Genomic DNA, 20,811 nt, shown 5'->3' on the forward strand with positions numbered 1-20,811 from the left:
ACAGGCAAAACAGACTCAACTTGGGGAAATTAATTTATTACCAATCAAATCAGAGTAGGATAATGACAAATAAACCCAAATTTTTAAAACACCTTCTCCCCACACCTCCCTTCTTCCTGGACTTAACTTTTTTCCCAATATTCTCTACCTCCTTGTCACCAGAAACACAGGGGAGCAGGGAATGGGAGTTGCAGTCAGTTCATCACACACTGTCTCTGCTGTTCCCTCCTCTGCAGCACAAGGGCTCCTCACACTCTTCCCCTGCTCCAGCATAAGGTCCCTCCCATGGGAGACAATCCTCCGTGAACTTCTCCAATGTGAGTCCTTCCCATGGGCTGCAGTTCTTCACAAACTGCTCCAGCATGGTCCTTTCCATGGGCTGCAGTCCTTCAGGAACAGACTGCTCCAGCATGGGTCCCCCAAGGGGTCACAAGTCCTGCCAGCCCACCGTGGGCTCCTCTTGCCACAGGTCCACAGGACCTGCCAGGATTCTGCTCCAGTGCAGGCTTCACACAGGGTCACAGCCTTCTTCAGGCTTCCACCTGCTCCTGTGTGGGGTCCTCCATAGGCTGCAGGTGGGTATCTCCTCCACCATTAATCTCCATGGACTGCAGGGGGACAGCTTGCCCCAGCATGGTCCTCACCACAGGCTGCAGGGGAATCTCTGCTCTGGCACCTGGAGCACCTCCTTCCCCTGACCTTGGTGTCTGCACAGTTGTTTCTCTCACATATTCTCACTCGTCTCTCCAGCTGCTGTTGCGCTTTTTTTTTCACCGCTTCTTAAATATGTTCTCACAGAGACACTGCCACCGTCGCTGATGTGCTCAGCCTTGGCCAGCAGTGGGTCTGACTTGGAGCTGGCTGGCATTGCTTCTATCAGACATGGGGGAAGCTTCTAGCAGCCTCTCACAGAAGCCATCCCTGTATCACACCCACTGTCAAAGCCTTGCTATGCAAATCCAATACACCCATTCATTTGCACATGCAAATTTTAGTGTGTTGGATTACCTCCCAAGTATGTTAAAATCTAGCCCTAACATATTTTCACATTTAGCCAATTCAGTTCAAGTGGCAAAATGTTTAGCTAGAAGTGATTACGTTCAGCCACCCTAAAAAAATTTTTTACAGTGTTCATGAGCCCTTCAAACATTCAGTTCCAGCTGTGGTTATCAGAAAGGCTTAAGATCATAATTACCTGCATTATGTTAAACACTTTGTTTACAGACTTTCCTGAAAGAGCGCTTTGACAATGAAGAAATTAAACCAGATTTATGGATGTCCTTAGAAGGTGGAAACACCTGTACCGAGTGTGGGATCCTTGCAGAAGACACAACTCTCTATTTTGGAGGTGCAACCGTGAGACAGGCTGTCACTCAAGATCTGGACCTGCGGGGGGCAAAGTACGTCATGTTTCCATGTCATTTTAATGGGGGTCTCTGTAAAAAACTGACAAAGCAGCAGGCAATATAGCTTGTAGCCCAATGAATTCCTAGGCCACCAGAAGCAAAGGGCTATCTCGAGTAGACACTAGTGAGATTATGGTTCTCAAGGCACTGAGGCTTTCAGATGAGTCACAGAAAGCAAGGCTCACCCTAACACAGTAGAAAGGGTCTACCATGTCCAAGTAAAGCAGCAGCCTGTCCTGCAAAGAGACGAGATACCACTGTCTCCACTCCTGGAGGCACCAGCTGAGTCTCCCACTGAGTTCAGAATGTGACCTCAGCTGTTCGTCCTCTCTTGAGTGCCCCTACAAGACCTAATCCACTCACATGCTGTAGAAAATGATGACTTAACTGGAATTATGTCAGTTTAGATAAGGTAAAGACATGAGGTAGAAGACAGCTTCAGCACCATTTCCCGTGGCTGTATGGCTTTAATGAAGCCACACACTCTCACTTCTGTAATTCAGCAAGAGCTTGCTGAATCACACAAACTTTCAGGAAGGAAGGGGCCTCGGGGAGTCTCCAGTCTAGCCTCATGCTCAAAGCCAGATCAAAACTGAATTCAGATCAGGTCGCTCAGGCCTTTGTCCCATTGGCTCTTGAGAAAGCTCCACGGACGGAGATCCCACAGTCTCTCTGGACAGTTTGTTCCAGTGCTGAGTTACCGTTACAGTGATTTATTTTGTCCCCCACTGTTATATTGAGTCCAAACGTCCCTTTTTTCCATGTATGACCACTGTCTCCCAGCTTCAGCCATCTTCCACAGGCTGGACCAACCTTGGTCTCTCACCTTCTCCTCATAAGGCACAAACTCCAGTCCTGACCATTTCAGTGGCCTCCACTGACCTTTCCTCAGTTTATCAGCTTCTTTTATGTCCTTCGCTGGTAAAAGGGGACCTTGTTAATTCATGCTGAGCTTCCTTTCCACCAGGACTCCCAGGGAACTGTTGGTAAAGCTGCTCCCAGACAGTCAGTCCCAAGCCAGTACCATTGCAAGGGGTTAGTCCTTGCCAGGGGCAGGACTTTGCTGAATTTCATGAGGTTCTCATGAGAATTACCAGGCAATGGTTTTGGAAACCTTTGTACTACTTGCACATCGATGTTACTTGCTTAAAAATGCTAGCATTTTGATAATTTTCAACACATCTCCCAAGAGAAAGCAAATTTCATATGCAAACTTTGTGCAGATCTTTAATATGTGTAAACTTATACACTCTTAGGTTTCTACAGTACTGGGGAAGAATTGGGAGTGACAACAACATGACAACATGCCACAGACCAACTTGCAGAAAGGAGGGAGTGCTGCTAGACTATTCCATTGATGGAGGCAAGTACATCTTGCAGCTTCAGCTTTGTTTTGTATTCAAGCACCATGAATATTTGAGACCTTGTCAAAGGGATCAAAAATAATAAGATAACTTTAATTGCAAAATTTTTGTCCTTGTAAAGTTTTTTCCCCCATCTAATTTTCATCTGTTACTCAAGAGTTTCCTATAATCCTTCTACCTGATTTCAGCAATCAATGTCTTCTGGCTAGTTTAACTCCTTTATACAATTACAAGACTATTCTTGCAATGAGTAACGGTTGCCAACTACTCTTAGAAGTTAAGATTTATATATCAGAAGACCATCTTTCTTTTTTCTTTTAGAAGATTCTACCATACATTGGTGGTTGTTTTGTTTTCTTTTTTACTAAACCTGCACCTTTTCACTCTAGGGATATCATGGACTTTACTTCACGAGATGGATTACCAAAAGTACATCTCAGTCAGGCATGACTACATCCTCCTCCCCGAACACGCTCTGACCAATACAACCCGTTTGCGCTGGTGGCAGCCTTTTACCATCAGCAACGGGATCGTGGTTTCAGGCCCCGACCGAGCGCAGTGGGCGCTGGATAACATCCTGATCGGAGGAGCAGAGATCAACCCCAGCCAGCTGGTAGATACGTTTGATGATGGTAAGACAGGCTGTGACAGCTAATCTGTTGCCTGGCATTATCTTATCTAAGATAAGCCCTACGAGCTTGCAAGCAGAGTGTTTGGTTTCTCTTTTTTTAACTCTGTAAATTTTTCATTCTGTAGACTAATGCTGTGTATATGCTATTCTTCATGCTACTAACAGAGATGTGTAAATATATATACATGTATATTAAGATATGTACGTGTGCATATATATATGTATATATGTATAAGAAAGGCAAAAAACAATTACTTCAACTAATTTCATTTAAATTCCTGGTAGTAAAGGTTTATGTAATAATCTTTTTCAAAAGCAGTTATTTAAACATTTTAATTACCTCTTTGAGGCTGATGTTTTTAGTACATCTGTTAGTAGTTTACTTACTGTGTGTCACAACAGATAACATAAATTTGGTGGTTTTATCACTAAAGTACTGTATATAGTGATTCTGTGGATTCATTACTAAGCTTTGATGTTAACTGAGACAATAATTGTATCTAACTCATCTTAATAGAAGGTACCTCTCATGAAGAAAACTGGAGTTTTTACCCTAATGCAGTCAGGACTGCAGGGTTCTGTGGAAATCCATCATTCCATCTCTACTGGCCAAATAAGAAAAAGGACAAAACACACAACATCCTGTCCTCCAGGGAGCTCATTATACAGCCAGGATACATGATGCAGTTTAAAGTAAGAAATGTTCTCTCTCTCCAAAGTAAAGCATGCAATGAAAAATCATCTAATGTGTCTTCCTACTAGGATGCCAAATTTGATGAATAATTAATAATGATCTCTTATTAGAATTTGAAAGAAATTCTTAAATGTAGGTAATGGGAACCAGAAAGGTTGCATGAATGTTAAATGTCAAATTATTCTGACTGTCTGTATGCTTTGGGGGTTACTGAGAGGGACCGAAAGTCTAATCCATTTTTCCTGAAATTACTGGCTCATCAGGTACAGCAGGAACTATTTTCCAAAGTGAGAATACACAGAATGCAGAGTATGTCCTTTCCCCCTAACTCATGAATAAGAAGAAAAGACAAGATAGAGGCAGGCTGGAGAAGAGCAGCATATGGAAAATGCAAAAGTGTTCAAGCAGAAATACCCCTTCTACTTATTTACAAATGATCAAAATAATCAGAGAAACGTTTCTAAATATTTTACTTTGTTTTAAAGTAGAACTCTGCACAGGGCCAAAGGCAACATTAGTTGTTGTCCCTAAGCACCACATCTTAAATAAGCCAGGAACCAATGTGAAAACAGAATTATCAAAATAGTCATCTATTTTCTTCTTATGCCTCTTCTGTTTGACATAACAGTTCCAGAATCTTCCATCTTCCATTAATCAATATTTTCACCTTTTTTCAACTTTGTTGCCTATTTTATATTGACTGTCTAATATAATCCCTAAAGCACTGCTTCCCCCCTCACAAGCATGCCACCTTCAGAGAAATTATGAGTCTGACATGCTTTTTACTACCGAATGCCAGGACCTCCCATGCTGCTTATTCTACCTAGCCTATCATCTTTTTTCTCTATTTAAGACCAAAATTATGATAACTCATCCACATTTAATAGTTCATACTACTAAACTCTCATTGCAAAGTTGTTCTCACCTGACTCTCTCCTCCTTTTTCTTCATCAGTCACAGCAAAGATTTTATTTCTAAACTGTGAACTCAGCTCTAGTGCGTGGCTGACATTTGGTTTTGAAGCCCTTAAAATTTAGGTTTTTGGTATCTTTTCAGTAATGTATACTGGGTACTGTAATCTTTCCACTCTAATGACACAAATGTTTATTGTTTTAAGTATTCAGAATAATTCTCTTCTTAAATTGGATTGACTTGAAGTTTATATCCACATATTTATCTTTATGAATTATAAATTTCTTAGGCAATTAATACATATTTAGGTACTTCACTTTCTGAAATACCAAGGAGTTACCACATCTTTGTGTTTCAGAAACAATATTTGTTTGGGTATTTAATTTGAACCTTAAGAATATAGTGTAAAGCTCCTGTTTGAAAATAACAGTAACAATGAAGTAAAATTCTTTAAGTAAAAGCAGTTATCTAAAGTCCTGCATCTTTTGCTTTCCACACAATTTTGATGGATTTTATACGCCCCGTAAAGAAATAAAAGGAGAGCAAGACTTTATTATCTATCATATTAAATGTCTACCTGACTTGTTATAGCAGCCAGTTTTATTTGTGCTATAGATTGTTGTTGGCTGTGAAGCAACTTCTTGTGGAGACCTTCACTCTGTGATGCTGGAGTATACGAAGGATGCCAGGTAAATGACAGCAGAATATACAAGCCTAAAAAAAATAGTAGTGTGATATTAAAAACCTAGAGAGCTTTCATTTATTAAAGCAATTACTTAGCTATTCATCTTGTAACAGGATCTGAACAAAGCCCATTTGCAAGCACTGGGATTTGTCTACATAACGCCTGTAAATTCTCTATAATTTATCCCAGACGTTGATAGATTCATGGCATGGAGCTTGGGGCTACAGTCATCAGCAGGCTCCTGTTAAAATTTGCTCATAGAAAACTACATTCACAGGAAACTGTTGTCTTAGTGTGATCCAGGACTAGGTATTTAGGACCAAGCTGTAACAAAGTGAAGGTTACTTCATTCAATTTGCTCTTTAACTAGCAAACAATTAATAACACTGTCTCCTGTGCTGCAGTAGAATAGTGCACTATAATTCGTAAAAGTGAAGGTATATTCTGTGCTCAAATGACCATAGGTAAACATGGAGTAAATTCTGTAAGACTTTTCCTGAACACTGTAAAAGAGAGACTAAGGAGCAGACTCGTAATGAAATCCTTCTGTCACGCCAGCACAGAGGAGCTCTGGGTCGGATTCTGCTGTGTGCGCCAACACCAAGGGTTTCAAAGCACTCAAACCTGGTGCTGGAAAGTCCTCCCTGGCTGCACCAGCACTTCAGCCTCTCACTCTTGTCTATTTGTGGCTACAGAGCATGGAAACTATTGCTGCCAATCTCCTGGGTTTGTTTAGTAAGAAAGGCAATGCCATGACCCTTAGAAATTACCTGTTTCCCTTTCATTATTCTTTCAGTTGGTCTAAACTGTATTTTTTGTTTCCTACAGGACAGACTCGTGGCAGCTCGTCCAGACACACTGTCTTCCCTCCTCATCTAATAGTATTGGCTGCTCCCCTTTTCAGTTCCATGAAGCTACCATCTATAACTCTGTCAACAGCTCCATGTGGAGAAGAATAACCATCCAGCTGCCTGATCATGTCTCATCCAGGTAAGTTACTGAAAGGTCAGCTCACTCTGGGCCTGTAAAATATCAGCCGTTTTTCTGGCACTGTTCACTTGGAAAAACTGGTGAATTAAAAATGCTACTTTATTGCCGGATTTGGATTTGATTTCAGGAAGCTTTTTGTTAATAGAAATGTCTGCTGACGATGATGTAGCAGGCACCCATTCAGGCTGGGTCTTTCCAGTTATTGAAGTCACAGCTCCTTCATACAACATTTTTCATTACATCTGCTGATGGTGTATTTGAATGCCACTGTACAAATGTGTTTAATCACTAGATGTCATAATATGGGGTTTGGATTTTGATATTTGCAGTGCAACTCAGTTCAGGTGGATTCAGAAGGGAGAAGAACTAGAGAAACAAAGCTGGGCAATCGACCACGTGTACATCGGGGAAGCGTGCCCTAAGCTCTGCAGTGGCCGCGGATATTGTACCACTGGAGCCATTTGCATTTGTGACGAAGGATACCAAGGTTTCATTTCTACAATGTCTTTCTCATACATCTGCAACAGTCTAATCTAGCTCAAAATTAAGCAAAAAGAGTGGTGTGTCATGTCTAAATTCATCACTGCAATGCTTGAGTAACAAATTCTAAATTGCTGCAAATAGCAGCTCTTGCCTCCCTTTACTCTTTCTGGATTGTGCCAGCAGTCTCTCCTATCTGGCACTGTATGTAAAGCCTTGAAGGCAGAACACAGCTACCTGCTTACCCAGAAATGGCTTCCACCTCTGTACTCCTTCCAAGGGTGCACCCACTCCTGGAAGACGTGTACATGGGATCCAGATGTTGGTGGCTGGCACTTGTAAAGGACTCAGTTCCATGCCACATCAGGACAGTGTCCTGCTCTAATCTCTCAATGCAGCTAAGCACGTGCCTAATGGTAACTGAGTGCCCTTGTTAAATTATAAGTGCTTTGCGGGAGTGGAGCCAGTGTTTAATGTCTTCCAGGAGATCATCTCATAACTTTGTGAGATCAGACCCCTTCCCTGTTTTAGATGCATTTCCCTTCAGCTGGCAATTTGAGTCTTCTCATATCGGCATCAATGCAAAATACAGGAAACCACACTACAGTTATCCAAGTTATACTGCTGTAAAAAAAAAAAGACTAACAGCCTCAAATTTCTAAAAATGAATGCTGTACAGCAATGTGCATGTTAATACTGAAATATATTCAGCCTCTAGCCACACTGTATATGGGGCCACAACCTTGAATGGAATGAAAATGAACTGTAACTCAAATTTTCTCCTTTCTTCCAATATTTATGTGTTTTGTATCTTCACTGTGTCATTTCCAGGTGACGACTGCTCTGTTTTCAGCCATGACCTCCCCAGTTACATTAAAGATAATTTTGAATCTGAAAGAGTCACTGAAATAAACTGGGAAACCATTCAGGGGGGAGTAATAGGGAATGGATGCGGACAGCTGGCCCCGTACGCCCATGGAGATTCACTCTATTTTAATGGATGTCAAATACGACAAGCTGTGACTAAGCCTCTGGATCTCACCCGAGCAAGGTAATACTTTGAGCCTAAAATGCTCTTTTAGCAGCCCATGAGAAAGGAAACTCTTCATATGTACATGCAGCCATGTGGGCCAGTACTGATCTGGCTGTACCATGCAGTCAGATGTGGCAAGCAGATAAACATGAGGGTTGGCAAAAGGCTTTATGATTTCCATTTGGGAGATGGAGAGTCAGGAGGAAGCCCAGTCAGATGAAAAGGTCAAATGTTTTCGTCATGCCCAACAGAGCATTCTCTAGTAAGCCAGCATTGACAATGAAGCTGTTGGCAAAGACTGGACACCAGACTATCTGGACCAGTGCCTGATCTGATAAGACAAATCCCATGTTTGTATGTGCCTCCACGACAGTTATGACTAAAGATGCTGTTAGCAATTACAGACTCATTTTGCTGTTTCAGTTGTCAAATAGAATTATATTCCCCTGGCAATGAACAGAGTATCTTTTTCATCTATTGAGCCTCTTCGGCCATGGAAAAATAAATGCAGCCAGCCCGTGCTGGCTCTTAACAGAGTGACAGCTTTCTGGACTGGTTTGTATTTAGCTGTCTAAAGCAAGATTAGAAACAGGATGAACTAGCAAGTGGGCCAGATAGAAATCAGACTCTTCCTTTGTTATTTGATCACCCAGGTAGTATATGATAAATCTTTTAGGCATTTTATTATATTCAACATTTATTTACCCTTTTTTAGCTTTTCATACAGTCATATGGATGTTTATATTGTTTATGTGTCTCAGTTTTGTGCAGATACATTGAAAAATTTTGTCGGTTGCCTCCAACTATATGTCAATATGTTATCCATAGTAAACTATTCGTTTGAAAAGGGCGCTATGTTTTACAAATGTGAGAATGGTTTATTTTGCATGTTAAATGCAATGTTTCTTGAGAATGCTCAAGGTTTTAATAAGGTAGCTGCAGTAAACCTAGAAATGCTATCGTTCCTGTTTGAATACTTCTTGCATATTGAAAATACCTTTTCTCTCTATGTTTTACAGCAAAATCATGTTTGTTTTGCAAATCGGAAGCATTTCACAAACAGACAGTTGCAATACCAATCTGAGTGATCCTAACACTGTAGACAAGGCAGTGCTCCTCCAATACAGTGTAAATAATGGAATTACATGGCAAGTAATTGCACAGCATCAGCCAAAGGACTTTATACAAGCCCAAAGAGTGTCTTATAATGTTCCCCTGTGAGTACTCAGTCACGTTTCATTACCTCTAAATGCATAAGATATATTTCTCCTAGGAACCAATCTATCTTTGCATCACTGTGCAAGAAAAAGGTTGATGAGACAGTAAACAAAGAAGAAGACTTAAGAGATAGACTAACTAAGAAATTCCAGCCTAGTGTTTATTAATATACTTGAAAGGAAAACAGAATACTTGTTTTAAAGATATGAAGAACAAAAATATTCCTCTTTATCTCTGTGCATTTTTCAGCATTAAATGTTTTGCACGAACGGTGTGTTGATGATCAAGGATGTAGAAATAATGCTTTGACTTTGCTCACAGTTCCTGGGAGGGCTAGATAGGGATGTGAAAATCACTGATAGTCTGGAGCTCTCACAGGCTCTTGTGTTTGTGATGACAGGGAGGCACGAATGAAAGGAGTCTTACTGCGCTGGTGGCAGCCCCGTCACAACGGAACAGGTCATGATCAGTGGGCTTTGGACCACGTAGAAGTCGTCCTGTGAGTATCAGCTTCACCTCATCCCACCCATCTCTGAAAGCACTGAAACTCCTCCAGCATGGCATGAGTGTTAAGCTCAGTAAGAAGTGTTGCGGCCTAGGGAAACCTTTGAGAGCCGGTCTTTGCTAATGCCCTGCCCCGACCGCTTCTGTCAGTGGTTAAGAGAGCCACAAAATAAGTGGCGTAAGAGGGGTATGTCTTGTGCATCATGGAAAAATGTAGGAGGGAAAGTGGGGCTTTATCACCACCAAGTGTTAGTGTGGTCCTGTAATGCAGCAATGACTGTGAAAAAAATATTGTGCTGGGACATAAGAATATTCTTGCTCAATGCTGTGCTGCCATGTAAGGCTGATTTATATCCTTTTGAAGATACAAAAGAATCTGCTGCATTGCTCTTTGCCCAAAGTAATGTTGTTGTGCCTCTGAAAAATTTGTGTTAGCAACTAATGCCTTATTCATTTCCTTTTTTTAGTAAGAAGGATACTGTTCAGAAACAGGGTTCACTATATCAGGTTCCTATGGTCCAAGCTCTATATTCATCCCCTTGTCAGGATTCTACCAAGTAAAGTGTCTGCACCTTCCTGATTCTCCCATTCTTGAGATGGGTTTCGCTGGCAGCTAACCCGTTTTTCCTGTGTTATGTCACAAAGAGATGACCTGCTTTTTCTCTAACAATTTAGTTCCAGTAGCAGTGAAATGCTAGTGGCTTCACGGGCGGGAACTCATCGCTGACAGTGGTTGGCAGAGAGAGGCGTGCCTGCTCCATAGATAGGTTCAAAGGTTCCTTTTATTGAACAATTTAAAAACCAGCAATGAAGAAATTAGGCTTGGATAACCTCCAGACTGTGTAAATATAACCATGAGGTTTCTGAATTAGCAGAGACACCGCAAGTAATGTTTTGTTACAGTAGCAAAGTTAATTATCTGATTGCTAGTTAGCCCTGTTCTTCTTTCCACCAAGAAGCACCAGCTTGCATGGCACTCATATCAACCCCAAACCAAACTGGTCCCAACACTGAGTAACTGTACATGCTCTGCTGCTTTTACACACCTTGCTGGGCTCTGCTTCCATAACATTAAGCTTAAAACTTGAAGGAACAGAGGGATGATGTGATTCTTAGCTTAGTTAATCAACGGCTGTATGATGCTGCATCAGGAAACATATGGAAGAGTGAATCTGCAGGACGTTTACAGTGTTTAGGAAACCACTGCAAAAGGAAGTGGTAGTTCTGAAATACTCCCATGTCTTTCCACCTTGCAATTAAAAAAAAACTAAAAAGGAAAAATCAGGTCAGAAAAAAAAAAAGGAGCATAATATTGCCTGTCAATCTGAGCACTGAACTAGGGAGTATAAGTAGGAATAGATCTTTTAAAAGTCATTCTTAGGATGAAATATGATGAAATTCCTTGACAATGAGATCTGCTGTAGACCAAACAAACAAGTTCAGTGGTGACAAGTCACTCATATGAGAGATGTTATACAAGAATGGAGACTGCAATAGAACCAGACGGGCACAGTGCCTCCTCCCTTCTCTTCTTTTTCTCCCATTTAAGAGCTTTAAGGCCCTTATGAATATTGGCCAAAATATCAGCCTAGAAACAGAGAGTTTCCAACCTGTTCAAGTGACACCTGGTACAACCCACAAAGGAAGAAAGACCAAACTATACAGACTTCTCCCTTCCCAAGTCCTGTGAAATGCAGTACCATGGCAGCATATTTCCCAAAGGCCAGATGTGGAGTTCCAGTCCCTGCTAATTACAAGTGAGACATGCTGCTCTGAGGAAAGGCAGAATTACATGCTGTGGCACATCTGGCTCACATGCTGGCACGTGCTGATACCTGACAGGTGGCTTCGACCCCTCTGTTTTGCTTAAGTTCTATCTGCCGCTCCTAATTCATCAAAATATTCTGTAGGCCTCTTCTGTTTTATTTGCAAGCATCCCCCGGGTGCTCTGCCCTCCTACCGAGACTGTCAGAGGAGAGCTCTCTCGGCAGCAGCCACCCCTGGGCTCTCTGACGGGGCTGCTGAGAGGCGTGGCCGGAACTCAGCTCGTTCACCAGGGTGCTGCAGTTACCTCTTCTCACTAATTCTATAGGGAGTCACCAGAGAGTCAGTGGGCTTCTGCCTGGCTTATTCCTCCCAAAGCTGGGATACCTTAGGAATCATCTGTGCCTCCCAAACTGGATGTAATTCCTGTTGGCACTCTGACCTTGTCTCAGAAAGCCATGAATATCCTTGGCTACAGGACCTGTTGATGGTCCGTGTCTAACGTGGTCTGTGCTCAGTCCTCTTACAACCCTGCACCCACCTGAATGAGACTCCATACACCTCAATGGGCAGCATCGAAATTTTCCTCACTGGCCCTGCCTTTAAGTCCTAGATTTCCATGTGTATCCACATTTACACAGCAGGCAAGCCTCTAGCCTGTGAGGTTCTACAGCAAGAAGCTGACCTATACTAGGAAGTGTGGTTTGAGACATAGAGACATATAAAAAATCTTGTGGTTCCAGCACCTGTAGGCTCAGCCCAGATGCCCCAGGCTTGGCTGCACACTTAGGTGCTGTGTTAGCTTTTCTTTGGCCCTTGGGTGAGTGAGCCATGCTCCACTTGAGCAGACTAAGGGCTGGAATAAGAGAGTGAGCAAGGAAAGCACCTGCCAGCAGAAAGAGCTGGTGTGTAGCACAGCCAAAGACTTTCTTGATTTCATTTCCCACCCAACACGGGGATGTCTGTGCTCCAACCTACACTGCTCACTCCAGGGACAGATCTATGAATACCTGCTTTCATGGCTCAACTCTTTTTAGCAAGCCAAATATTTGATATTAATTCTGTCACAGGCCCAAGTCACAGTGCAGATACCACTTAGAGCTGATGCACAGCCAAGGTCATGACACTTCTGTTCAGTCCAATTGATTTTTGAGTCAAGTGCCATTATCCTCTCATCAGCAAACACATTTTCAGGGTGCAATTTCTTTGTTTCCTTTCTGCTCGCAAGATTGTTTTCTGAGGGGAAAAAATGTAAAAATAAACAATTAACTGGCATGCAAAATACCTGGCAGTGCTAAGAAAGGCCAAAAATAGATGCTTTTGTATGTTACTTAAAATTATTCTATTTTTGAATGAATTAATTGAATCACTCATTAAAAAGCAGTACCATTAAGACCATGATTTGCAGCTGCAAATAGTGCTCAACCTGAGCACGTCTTTCGAACAGGTGAAACAGTTCGACTATGTTATACATTAAATTGATCTTGTCAGCTAATCGTTTGCCAACTTGTATTAACAACAGCTGATGTCTATCCTGTGGTGCAGAGAGGATACTAATTGTCAGGTTGTCCAGTCCTTTTAAAGCTAGTACCAATTATTCCTTGATAGTGCAGCATTTTCTCCCTCCATTCGTAAAGACAGCTTTGGGCACAACTCTTACATGTTACATGTGGCTCTTCTTAGGATAAAAAAAGCATTTTACCTGAGACTTAAGAGAGAGTTTTCTTCTGTGCCCTAGTACCTCTGCCCTAAGAAGAGCCCATGTCTAATTCTGCATTTCATTTGCACATTGTTTTTCTCTGGAAGCACAGCTCTCAGCCTGTCTGCGCACAGACACCACACACTTTTTTGCATGTGCATTTGGAATTGCCATTTCTTTGTGTATAGGGCAGGCCCTTATAGACCTCTGATAAACTCAATGCTGGTCAAAGGTATTGAGAATTCAAGGCTAGTGATAACGTGAACACTAAGGGTCTGACGTTGCTTTCTTTGCACCCCAAAACTTGTGATGTGATCCAGAGGAATTTGAGCTGTGCAAGGAATGCAAGAAATCTTATCCCCACCTACTATTTTATGGTAAACTGTTGGGTAACAGAATAAATCCCTCCATAGCCATCACTTCATGCTCTTCATTGTCAAGATATTCTCACCTTTTTGGCACAAATGATTTAGTGAGAACTTACGTTGCATTTGGTGCAATAAATGTTTATCCTTATTCTGCAACATTAAAATACAAATTATAGATTCTAGCTCTAACAAGTGCCCATGTGGAAAAGCATTTTCATCTGCTTCATTTTCTTTAGTAAAAAGCAATTATTTGAAAAATGCATTGAAATTAAAGTATCAACATATTTATTATAAAGAAGAGGAATAGTTCAGACATTGGGTAATTATCTGAATATTCAGAACATTTATGCCAAATTTAATATGATGCGGTCTGTATTTTTATGACATTTTTATTATGTTTCTTAAAAGTGCATGCTGAATTTTGTAGAAAATAAAAATGTAAACGTTGATTTGAAATATCAGGAAGTAATTTGTTCAATTTTTATTTTCAAAAGAGATGAAAAGTCCTATATTGCCTCTAAACCTCATCAGGGTTTTATGACTAATCACAGTGCTGCATGCATTGAAAGGCATTTTCTAACTTGTGTTGTATTTCATTGTTTGCTGTCATTGGTTTTACACTAGAATAAGGTAAGTACTTTCTCTGAATCAATATCAAATATATGTTTCAGTTACAGCTACAGCTCTTTCACAAAGTTTTGTCAATTACGGGTTCGTGGAAAATGATTTGCACTCTCAGACGTGCCGTGGGGGCCCTGAGGGAGCACTGGGGGAAGATGAACTCCGCAGAAAGTGTTTGCAGCTCGCCCCATTCTGCAGTGGGAATTTCACTGAGGCTACGGTGAGAAGGACTTCTCCTTCTCCTGCGGTGCAATGAGACCTGCCAACGGAGGGCACCCAGCGCCTTGCACGGGTGTCCTTTAGGCTCCAAGAGGGAATTCCCACTTCTTTCCGTAAATAATGACCACAGAGCTGAAGCCACAGTCAGGCAGCTTATGTCGGTGACTCTGCATGGTGTCATGGCCATGCACGCCCCTTAGACACAGCAGGTTTCTCCCAGGTAGTTGTTTCTTATAACAGCTGCTTTGTGCTGTCGCAGTTAAGAGAAACCAATAACCAACCTAGTTCTTAAGCTCTGTGTTCAAATCTTGACCTCACCGATGCCAAAGAACATTTGGCCCTGATACGACCCATCAGGACTTCAGTTAGAGCACATAATTTCTCTTGTTATAGTACCCTCCTAACAAAGCATTTGAAATTCAGCCTCAAAACGTACACCAAGCTTACTCCTGAGAGACATGCCTTTGTTGTTTTCTAAGGCTTTGTTCATGTTTCATTTTGTTATCCAAATATTTTGTTTCTATTTGGTTCCTTTTGTGCCCTGTCAATTACACATAAAAACATAGAAATAATGAACTACATTAGTATATACTGAGGTTTTTTACTGTGTATTTTTAATTCCACTTGGCTATGCTCTATTCTAATAAATTCTAAACTGCAGACTTGCAGTTCAAACTGTGCTTTAGGAAACATGCAATAGCCAGAATGCTCTGTTAAATACTAAAGACCCAGAATGACTCCTTCTCATAAAATGCTTTAGTGTAGGAATTTACTGAACATGCCTTAGATAGAATTGTGACCTTCTATATTGGCTGCATATTGTTTTCATCTAACAACTATAACTCCAGTGACTTCAATGGAAAGCTATTTAGTTTCTTACATAAATTGAAGCAGTATAATCTTCTGGTTATTTTTTATTAATTCACTCAAAACTGTCAAACAGATTATGCAGTAGTTGCTCTTACTGGTTTTCTGTTGCTATTTGCTCCATCAGCAATACGCAAATAACTATTTTAGATGTGTACTTCCTGCCTCACTGACAGTTCAGTGAATGCACAAAAAAGGCAGAAGGCTCAGCAGATGCTGTCCAGTCCACTGCCTGCTTGCAAAGCAGCCTTCAAGTTGCTACTGATATCCAAACAAAAGTTCCCTCCATATCCTCCATTATGGAAGGGGGGTCTACTCTTTAATATAGCTTGATGCTGCTCAGAACATTCTGGGTGCTCAGAACAAGAAAAGAGCAAAAGTACAGTAAAGCCTTTCACTAGACTATGAAAATGCAAATTAAATCTGTTATTAATAGTATTGAAAGCATTCTTTAATCCACCGAATGCAAAAAATACATAAGTACTCCTGCAAATTATATTGTATAATTCTCAATGTGATCTTAAAAAGCAAGACTGATCTCTTTTACACAGTGCTTGCCTCCTAAAAATATGTAAAAGCAATTCAGAAAAATAAATATAGACCTACTCTGATTTTGTGGATATCAGACTATACGTACTATACAAGACACTACAACACGTAGGGTGTGCATATTTAACTGTAGCAAGAGTGAAAACCACGCTGTTTTCTACAGCTGGCATGAAGTTTTTCTATGGCATCCAAACAGCAGTTTGAAAATCTATCTCAGACATCAATGAGGACATGTTTGAACTATGTCAGTGCAAGTAAAAAAAATAAGCATTTAGTTCTCGAGAATTTATATTTCTCTTATTTTTTGCACACTGCATTGCTCTGGTGTTGTATAAGACATAAATATGTTTCTCTGCAACTTCTTGATCATCTTATGAAATAAGAAAACAATGATATACAAAAAAAATAAGTAAATCCCTTAAGTTTCTTTGTTCTGTTTTTCAATTCTTTTTTTTCTTTTTTTTTCTTTGTTCATTGTTTTAAACATCTTCATCATAACTTTAAGGTCAGATGCAAAATGGTTAGGCATTTGAAAAGAAATAGAGGCCAGGTGTACTTGGTAGTGTTCAAAATAAGTCCTGAAAATCTCTGCTGAGCCATTGTTGAATGTGGGCAGAGCAAAGGCAGGAAGGAGACAGGGGAACACAAGGACCCCTGGGCCAAAGACTTAAGCTCAGCATGTGCCCCAGCCATCCAAGGCTTGCCCAAGGTGAGGCTTTCACAGCCAAGCTTAATCCTAAATTTAAGTAGATCCAGAAATGGCAATTTTTCCAGACAAATCCCATAACAGGCTCTGTTTGGTCCCATGTAGACCGAGGCCACTCAAAGTTAGGCTGTGCTTTCTGCCAGGCCCCTGTCTCCTGTATTTTGTCTGCAGCGCAGCCTTCTCCCAGCAGATAGGTGGCCCATCCCCACTTCATGGTTAGGATGTGCTCCTGAGAGGTGGGATGTCACCTGGAAGGCCCTGTGTCTAAGGAACCACCCATTTCTCAGGCAAGATTAAGACCTCCTTAAAGGCGGGAAGACAAGATTAAGACCTCCTTCAAACCTCATGACCAACAGCAGCTGCTTTGAGGAGCAGGTTCAGGGTTGCGTTTTCCCTCCTGCCTTCCTCAGTGAGGCACTCGGCATTGGAGCAAGGGCAATACTCCGTTGAGATGACTTTAGGAACATAATAAAGACGGATCTTTAGTGCTTCTTTGTGCTTGAGCTACCAAGTATCATTAAAACTATATAAACTCAGCACTGTCACTCTCTCACATAAAACTCTTACAAATCAGCACAGACCTTTCCTTTTCACTTGAAGAAGTCAAGTGAAAGCCAGGGCAAGTCAACCTCAAACATTAACCCCTCTCTCAATTGCCAAATGCTTTGGAGCTCTGCCCTACTGTGAAAATGCTAGAAGTTGTGCCAAGTGTAGATGTGTTTGCTTTCATTGTCACCAAGAGCTGGACTTTGTTTCGTTCTTGTATGTAAATTCCAGTGGCAAAAAAAGTTTTTTAAAAAAAGTTTAAAAAAAAAAGTAAAAAAAAGTTGCAACGTCTTGGAAAACCGGTTGGGAAGCAACTTAGATTCACTTTGGAGTTTATAACCTAGATTTTGACACAACTGCTTTTACTCAGTTTAGTCAATTGTGTTCTAGATTAGCTCTTGAAAAGGGTATAATTTTTTAATAAAGATTTTTTTAAATTAAATCAACATACTGCAGCAAAAGCTGTCTTTGCCTCTGGAGGATCATATGTATTTTGCAAAGCATGCAATTACTCCTTTTTCCCTAAGGGCCACATTCACTAAAAATAATCTTATGCACTAGAGAGGAAAGTATGCGTGATTACAGTATGACTCCTTACTTGCAGAGAAAACTCACAAGGAAAACCTGCCTTGCACCCACAAATGGGAGATTTGTTGCCCATAATGTCCACTGCAGGCCTTTACTAGACAGATCACCTTCAAAATCTGATGGTTTGGAGGGTCTTGGTAACATCCAATCCCTTAGAGTAGAGATGCTTAGGCCAGGCATCCTTCTCTCACCTGCGAGACAAAGCTAGAAAGCACAAGGTCCTAGGCAGACAAGGAGCCTTAGGAGAGGCAGTCAGAAATTAGCCTGAGACTGCACAGATTCACTGACTTTGCAGCTTTTTTCCCCAGAAAACAAAAAGAAATTTTTTCCACACAGTCACCAGCAGTTCCTCCTGGGTGAAGCTCCTGCTACCTGTTAGAGTTGTCCTTGGGGTCTGCATAGTTAATGCTGTGCTGTGATCTCTTAATGAAACTGCATCCTCTGACTGCATCTATGGGAGTAGCTTGTATGTCATTTTTCCATGTGGCGAAATGGGGTCAGGTGGCTCTAAAAACTGGAGTCTGAAAGCACTACGTATAGTATTTTTATTTTTAAAAGTAGTTCTCCAGTCAAAAGGTCTTTCCCACACTCTGGGACGCTACAGTGCAGAATGCAAGAGGGACATCTCAGCTGCTTTATACGTCTGGCCAAGTGCACTCCAAGTTATAGGTCTGAGAGGAGATATCCTTTACCAGAACTTCAGAATACACAATTCTCACGTAATTCTGAACGCAGTTGGGCTGTAGATCTGTGCAGATCTATATTTGTGCGCATGTGCCAGGGATTTGTATATGTATGTAAACGGTGTATGCAAGTCTGTATAGGCCATAAGTAGACTGACAAGGACGCACCACAGATGTTACAGCTCCGGTTCCAAAGCTGCTGAAATTTGGAAACTGAAGGTGGGATCCAGCCCTTAGGAGTAAGCTGGGTTTCAGGTACCGAAGTTCCAGACAGCCGTCTCATCCACCGTTGCCTTCTCATGGTTCTTTTTTCCCTCAGTGGGAGAAGTAGAATCCTATGTTAGGTGGGAAGAGTCTTGTCTTCCTAATAGGTCTTCTGAATAAGTGTCCCTTCTTCAATTAGGCTGCAGTCAGGCTGACTCTTGCCTGGTCTCCTCCCAGCCGTGACGATCCTTATTTCCCACATATTCCTTTAATTTTGGATGGGGGTGTTATAACAGAGGGAAACGTTAAGTCTGCATAAATGTGTTGTACTTCATTTCCTATATGCTAAAAGTGGAAGATAGATACTGAATTGATTCTGTTCTCAAGATAAAACAGTGAAGACAGAAGGTCAGACAGAAGAGAAATGCCCTGTATTGAGAGGGTATGAAGTGCATACGGGTTTAGTGAATTTGGCCCTAGGCAACAGAAGTTTTCATTAGCTGAAAGCTCTCAGCCTTTCCCTAAGACAATGAATTTTAAACAAAAGCAAAGTGGGACAGATTCTCAATTGCCTTGTACCTTGCTGTTGTACAAAGGGTGCACTTTACACCACTTTACACAGGCTTGAAAGGTCTTGCAAGGAGAAAGAAGAATCTGTCCCACTATCTATCTCACTTCTCTGAATTTAAAGTACTTTTGAAAGAAACTGACACTCTTCCTCCATCCTTTGCTTTTAACAGCACTCGCAAACAAAATTACATGATGAATTTTTCACGGCAACATGGGCTCAGGCATTTCTACAACAGAAGACGAAGGTCACTTAGACGATATCCATGAAGAAACGAGAAATTTATTTTTTTTCCTCCCAACATGTGATGTGTTGCTTTCCATTCTTTAAATCTAGCACTGCGTCTGGTATCAGGACTTTTCTGCAACTGGCTTGATGAATAACTGAAAGCCTTTCTCAAGACAGAGTGTATACCACTTTTTCGCACTGTGAACTAATGAGAAGTGACTTATTTTCTCATAGGTAAATGTTTTAATGTTGATGTGTCTGTGAAAATTGTGATCTGTTGTAATATCAGTTACAGTGGCAGTATTGGAAGTAAGCAACTAGTTCTGTTTAACAGGAAAAAAAGTTTAAGCACAAAGACTTTTCAGATTTTATGTTTAAAAAAACCTACGTGCTAAATACAGAATTTAACATTCTTTGTCATATAGGTATTTAAGCACACTGTATTTCAGCTGAGTCATTTTATATGAATAAGTTATCATTGTTTGTCCTCTTTGTATTCTCTTCCACAACATGACACACTGGCACTGTATTTACTTGTTTTGTTGTTGTAATATTTTTGCTGCTGATTTTTGGGCTATTTACCTTCTGACAAAATGTATTTAAAAAAAAAAAGTACCTAATCATCAGGAAGATAATTGCAAAAGTAGTTGTAAAGCATTGATATCCTTCGATCTTATTCTTTGATATGTCTGTTGGTTAGCATTGTTTTGTGGATAAAAAAAAAGAATGCTTGACATTAAACTTTTTTCTACTAAGGAGTTGTGGATGAAGCCCTAAACAGAAGTTCCCAATTCCCTTTCTAAATGTAGTCAGTTTTCTGCAACTGATTTACTTACAGTAACTGCCATTTGGTGTCTATAGTAATGAAGTGATTTGTAAACAGTGAACGTTTCATGGTGTTCTCTTTGGTGTTTGTTTCTATTGCGGGTCATGTTTGTATCTTCTGATAAAGTTGTATCTACACCAGCAACGTTATAATGCCCCTATAGCCCTAAACTGTCTATTATCATAAATAAAATGCTTCACTTTATGGTGAATCAAGCTAAAGATCCATGCTTCAATAAAAATGTCAACAAAGAATTCTGATGTTGGACTTTTAAAGCCATGCGGGCTTTACATGAAATCATAAACCAAATTCTTTTACTAAATACCCAGATTCTAATGTAAATATCGATGGTATTTTTTAATCATATAATAGAATCATAGAATACATTGGGTTGGAAGGAACCTTTAAAGGTCATCTAGTCCAAGCCCCTTGCAGTGAGCAGGGACATCGTCAACTTG

The 20,811-nt window shown here is 40.8% G+C and overlaps 1 protein-coding gene across 1 annotated transcript in view; it reads left to right on the forward strand.

Moving 5' to 3' along the window:
• LOC104279460 (reelin) overlaps window positions 1-20,607 on the forward strand; it is a gene marked incomplete at its 5' end in the record, with an annotated part of 40,106 nt that extends 19,499 nt beyond the window's left edge. The window contains 12 exons of the mRNA XM_009876751.1: window positions 1,225-1,400; window positions 2,663-2,769; window positions 3,160-3,402; window positions 3,919-4,094; window positions 5,623-5,696; window positions 6,521-6,682; window positions 7,012-7,169; window positions 7,994-8,213; window positions 9,215-9,412; window positions 9,814-9,912; window positions 14,373-14,378; window positions 19,472-20,607. Of these exons, the coding sequence (XP_009875053.1) occupies window positions 1,225-1,400; window positions 2,663-2,769; window positions 3,160-3,402; window positions 3,919-4,094; window positions 5,623-5,696; window positions 6,521-6,682; window positions 7,012-7,169; window positions 7,994-8,213; window positions 9,215-9,412; window positions 9,814-9,912; window positions 14,373-14,378; window positions 19,472-19,568 (1,716 nt within the window). The remainder of the gene's footprint in view (window positions 1-1,224; window positions 1,401-2,662; window positions 2,770-3,159; window positions 3,403-3,918; window positions 4,095-5,622; window positions 5,697-6,520; window positions 6,683-7,011; window positions 7,170-7,993; window positions 8,214-9,214; window positions 9,413-9,813; window positions 9,913-14,372; window positions 14,379-19,471) is intronic.
• Between the last annotated feature and the right edge of the window lie 204 nt (window positions 20,608-20,811).

Source organism: Apaloderma vittatum, unplaced genomic scaffold, assembly GCF_000703405.1.
Source record: "Apaloderma vittatum isolate BGI_N311 unplaced genomic scaffold, ASM70340v1 scaffold12319, whole genome shotgun sequence".
NCBI lineage: Eukaryota > Metazoa > Chordata > Aves > Trogoniformes > Trogonidae > Apaloderma > Apaloderma vittatum.